The 5,769-nt window shown below is 35.4% G+C and overlaps 1 protein-coding gene across 1 annotated transcript in view; it reads right to left on the reverse strand.

Moving 5' to 3' along the window:
* The window catches only part of AKAP9 (A kinase (PRKA) anchor protein 9), a 153,800-nt gene that overhangs the window by 61,538 nt on the left and 86,493 nt on the right, over positions 1–5,769 (reverse strand). The window contains exon 23 of the mRNA XM_010839819.1: positions 4,136–4,344. Within this exon, the coding sequence (XP_010838121.1) occupies positions 4,136–4,344 (209 nt within the window). The remainder of the gene's footprint in view (positions 1–4,135; positions 4,345–5,769) is intronic.

Genomic DNA, 5,769 nt, shown 5'->3' on the forward strand with positions numbered 1-5,769 from the left:
GGGGAACACATGTATACCTGTGGTGGATTCATTTTGATATTTGGCAAAACTAATACAATTATGTAAAGTTTAAAAATAAAATAAAATTAAATAAATAAATAAATAAATAAAATTACTTAAAAATAATAAGTTAAAAAATTGTACCCAAAGACTCCACATCTCATTATGAATTAAATTCCAGGTTCCATGTGGTCCAGTCCCCAGGTATCACTCTGACCTTGGCTCCCACACTTCTCCCATTCTTCTTCTTTGAGCTGCATGGCTTCTGTCAACCATAAAGAGAACCAGCACTGGACCACTTCAGGGCCTATACTCACTACTCCTTTGCCTGAAACATTCTTTCCCAACTTACCTACCGGCTGTCTCTGCTTGACTATCACATTACCAGAGAGGTCATCCTTAACTTTCCTCTGTAAAATGTGCTCTCCCCCATCACGCTCTATCTCCCCTATTTTAGTTTTCTTCACAGCAGGTATCACCATCTGGCATACAATGTTTATTTATCATCAGGCTCCAGCAGTATATCGTTAGCTCTATGAGACTAGAGACTTTGTACATTTTGTTCAATGCTGTACCTCCAATATCTGGAAGAGCAACTGTTACATACGAGGTGCTCAATAATGATGAATGAGTGACTCTTCTCAAAGCATCAAGCCCTCCAGTAAGCTTTACTTGTTCTCACCTCACCCTAAACTTTCAGATGCTGCTCTCTTTTTTCTAGTCTCAGGGTACCCTATGCAGAGCTATTTTCCTGAAAGTCTCTTTCACTGCAAAAAGGCACCATAGCAGTTTCAGCTCTGTTTTAGATTTTTATGACAAGTTAAAAAAAAAACAAGATAAAAGGGAAATATTCCATTATGAAGAAGAATCAAATAATGCCTCATTAAAAGAAAAATGGAATACTAGTCATTTCACAAAGAGAACTATCCATTATTTTGGAGTTAAAATAATTGGTAAAAATATTCATCATGTTCAAAATAATTTTAGGTATTAATGAGAATATCATGAAGTCAATGTCTTTAAACATCTCTCATGGAAAAGCAGTAACTAAACTAAATTTAAAGAAAAATTTTCAAAGTTTCCATTCCCACTGCCTTAAAAATGTAATTCATCTAAGAAATATCTGATTTTTATATCAAATGTCAACAGCTACTTCAATTTTTTTATATAACAGGTTATTAGTAGAACACTTCAGAATTCTGCGAGAATAATGCGGATATGATAATAATAATTCCTAGGTCAGTGGTTCTCAAACTTTAGTCTGTATTGGTGTCACCTAAAGGACCTGTGAAAACACAGGTTTTGGGGGCTCCATTACTCAGTAAGGCTCAGGCAGGGCCTGAGAATTTACACTTCGAACAAGTCTATAGTGATGCTTGTGTTGCTACTTTGGAGACTGCACACTGAGAACTGCTTACTGATCTAGGCAAAATTTCTGTGCTCTACTCAGTGATTCTGTAACTAAAAAGATACAAAAAAATCTACATGACATATCGCTGTTTTAGTACTTAACAAATTGAGAATAACCAGGATCCTAATGCACCTCAAAGGGCTCGCCCTGGTCACATAAAGTTTATTTGATAAGTTGTAATCTTAGCCTGGGAAACAGTGCTTCAGGTGGATCTCCATTGACAGTGTTAATGGATTATGGGAACATTTCTCTTCAGTAGCCTGAAAGAACAAGTCCAACCACTCATCACTTCTGATTTATTTACCCGGGTTTATTTACCCATGGAGCTTGTCAAATGCCAAATATATTGCATTAACTAGACTATCCATAAATTACAATGGGTATCAGGTAGTAGCAAAAGTATTAACAGAGCTCAAGACTGTGGTCAAAGAATTAAAAGTATTAACAGCTGTTTTCATGTTTTATCTTTTCATAAAAGATAATCAGAGAAATTAAATACCAATGTGGCTGAAATAAACAAGAAAAAAAAAAAAAAAAGAAGGATGATGTGGAAATTCAGTACAGAATTATCTCTACTACACAACTTCACAGAATAAAATAAATAATTATGATGCATACGCATTCAAGCATTAGAAGTGCTGAAAAACAACAGCTGAAAATGCTCAAAGTGGCGCGGCTGATTCAGTGGAGGAGCACGTTGTTCAGGTGGCTTACACATAAGCTCTCTAAAAGACAGCCAAATCCAGCACTTACACTAATTTTGTTAAAGACTTCAAAAGATATCAAAACATGGTAGAAAATATGTATTTCTAAATTGCAGCTGCATTCATAATTTCAATGCTTGGTCTTGAGTTGGCTACACCTGAGGCTGATGAAAAATGCAACAAACATAATTCTTTGATAGAAAAGTATAGTTTAATGTCTTGGCAAGTTAGTAACACAGTGAGGCTGGTTTTAATTGATGCCATTTCCTTAACGGCAACTCAGGATGTTGAGAATGAAAAGTAACTCATTGTGATTATCTTGAAGATGGGACCCCTATCATTCTTTGTGTAAATAGTCATCCTTTCTGTTTGTAAATATACAAAGATTTGAGTTTTCAGGAATACCACACGTTTTTTAGTTCTTTGTGGATGCTCAGGAAAATTTATGTTACTGAAATAAAGGTTTTTCAATCCTTATGTAAAGTGAGCTTCAGAAAAACAAGAAATTACCCAAACATAACAATTTCTTCTATACTATGTTTATATCTTCAGAATTTATGTATGAAAACATTTCTGAGACCTACTTAATTGCACATGAGTACTTTAGTCGGCTCAGACAATCAAGGTACAATCCAGAAGTTTATCAGTAGATACGTGATGATATATTCCACTGGCCAATCAGTAAATTCTCACTGCAATGTGTGGTAATGTTAGGATTCTTCTGCTCTCAAAGATAGAGCCCACACTCTGTCACAGAAGAAAATTTAGACTGTGTTCCAACAAAGAAGAATGAATCTGAGAAAACTCTAATAGCTGAAAACTATTAGGAGGTTAAATATTTTATTGGAAATATATATTGCTTTGATAATGCCTTCTTAGTTTAATGCCAGTAGCAAATTACCAAGAGGGAAAAAAAAAAGAATAATGGATTGATAATGATGTTAACCAAACAGTAGGTGGTTAACAAATTATTTCAACGGTCACCAATAAGAGATGACTCAAAAATGGTGTATAATCACTGACTTAACATAAAAAGAAATGAATCTTTGATACATCTAATAGTCAATGCTGCTGCAGAAACAGAATGATTTCTTGAAGAAAAAAAGTGGCACCAATGGAGCCCAAACATCAGCAGAAACAAGAGATCAAACATATTCTTTCAACTTCTCACCTTTTGTTTTAAATGCACATGGATTCAGAACACGCTGAATAAAGATATCAGTGAAAAAAATGTTAATAATACCGGCCCTGCAGCTGATGACAATGAGGCACTCACCTGACTGACAAGAGAACTATGATTCTACAGGTAAATTAAATATTTAAAAAATAAGTGAAATCTCATTTTAAAACAGCACATAATTTTAAAAATTCTGCATAGAGTACTTAAGAGACACTTATACAGGGTATAAACATTTTATAGACAGAAGAAACTGCAAGTTAAGGTATAAATACAATGGTATATATTCTTAAAAGTTCTATGAAAATAATACTTTAAGGTAGAAACTGCCCCTCATTCTAATTACCTACAAAGGTAGTAAAGTGAGGTATTCTAATCATATTTGTGAAAAGAATGCAAAAATCACGAAGGGGTTGTGGGCCTGATTTGTTGTATTTAACAGTACTGTTATGATATGTGTGAGCAGATGGTTTATTTTAGAGATTCCTTATACTATTCCTTCAAATAAATATATATATTATAATGGAATATTTCATACAATGGTAAAGTTAAAACCTCTTTTGATGTCAAAAAGGTATGTGTAGTAAGAGTCTAGAAAAATCTGAAAATTAAAACATTGAATTTTAGAATTTAAGATTCCATCAGTATATTATATTAACCCTTACCATTTGAAAACAAGACTAGTGATACCAGTATTGGTTGTCACAAAAACTACAAATTATTAAAGGGGAACCAAACTAGATTCCTATGAGACAGAGGAGAGGAAACATTTAGCTGTAGTTCATGAGCTTAAAAGAAAACCTACTCCCAACTCGGTGTATATTAGCAATACGAGGAGGTTACCTGACTACTAGTTTCACTTATGGCTTCCAGGAGCTTTTCAACTGCTGCTTGTAGTCGAGAGCTGATATTCAGCATCAGTTCTTCGTTTTCAGGGTCTATTTCAGGCCCAGTGAAGCCACTCCTCACGAGCCGCTGTGACAGCTCTGTCCCTTCCTCAGCTGCTTTGGACCACATGCTACTGTCACTTCCAGAATAAGGTATAGATTCATCTGTAATCAGAATTATTTTGAAGGTATAAATAAAGTACAAGGAATCATTTTAGTAAAAAAACAAAAGTATAAAATAAAATCAAATTAAAACTTGAAATCACTGGAATGAAAGTGTTATTAAGATAACACTGTAACAAAACAAAATAGGCAAATTCAGAACGCCGTATTATTTGATGACCTACCAGGTATAAGAATGGGAAGAATAACGCTATGCTAATAGGGCTTTGCATAAATTAACACTTGAGAGTTAGTAGTTTTCCTTTGATAAAAAGTTTTAAAATATCTTTCAACAGATATTTACTAAATGCCCACCGTGCAGGGTTTACTAAGTAATGGAGATGTATAGGTGGCAAGATGTGGCTCCTACCCTCAAGGACATTACACACAAGGGCAATGAGAGAACAAATATTCACACAACAACATAAAAAGAAAACACGGCACAATGGGATATTCCAAGTGTATGGAAAGATGGAAGTCTTGATCCTGTATGGAGAAAACACTCTGATTTCTGAGCACTATCCTGGGCAGCACCGCCTGCTTGGCTAGACAGTAAAAGGGACTAAGACCTTTCTGTAACTGGTTACTCCCAGGTGGCTCGGTGGGTAAAGAATCTGCCTGCAATGCAGGAGACACAGGAGACATGGATTCATGGAGACCCCCTGGAGGAGGGCAAGGCAACCCCCTCCAGTATTCACACCTGGAGCATCCCATGGGCAGAGGAAGCTGGAGGGCTATGGGTCCATAGCGTTGCAAAGATTCGGACACGACTGAAGCAACTGTGCATGCAGAACGCATACCAGGAAGAGGTTAGACTAATAAACAGTTCTAATTTAAACTGTGGCCTTATGTTTCCACGCTAGTCTTTTTTCTTATGTAAAGAAAACTGAGTTTACATGGGCAGAGATAAAGCTTTGGAAGTGCTTTCTCTAAACTGAAATAAAAGCAAAGGTTATTTATCGCTTCCATGGAATACTGTACTCATCTGTGGCAGCTTGCTATAATAGAACAATGAAATTTCCTGAAGAGGAACTATCTATTCTTTTATTAACGTGTACCACATATTTATCAGTAACTGTGCAAAGTTAACAAATTAAAAGCAGAAGAAATTTAAATTTTCAAGGTACTTGGAATAAATATTCAGTTTGATACAATCACCCAGGAGAATAAAAGCTATTCTTTAAAATGTTTTGCTACAATAGCTGGTGCCATATGGAAGTCTCTCAATCTCAAGCAGTAAAAATATCGGATGCAATTTCAGATACAAGATCTGAAATCAGCACAATTCAACATTCTCAAAGTACCTTCTCTGTATAAGTCACTGGCTGAAGAATCCACAACTGTATACCAGAAAATGACTTAAAATGTTTGCTATTATATAGTGGTGGTGGTTTAGTCACTAAGTTGTGTCTGACTCTTGCTACTCCA

The sequence above is a fragment of the Bison bison genome, unplaced genomic scaffold (genome assembly GCF_000754665.1).
Source record: "Bison bison bison isolate TAMUID 2011002044 unplaced genomic scaffold, Bison_UMD1.0 scf7180017864134, whole genome shotgun sequence".
Lineage (NCBI taxonomy): Eukaryota > Metazoa > Chordata > Mammalia > Artiodactyla > Bovidae > Bison > Bison bison.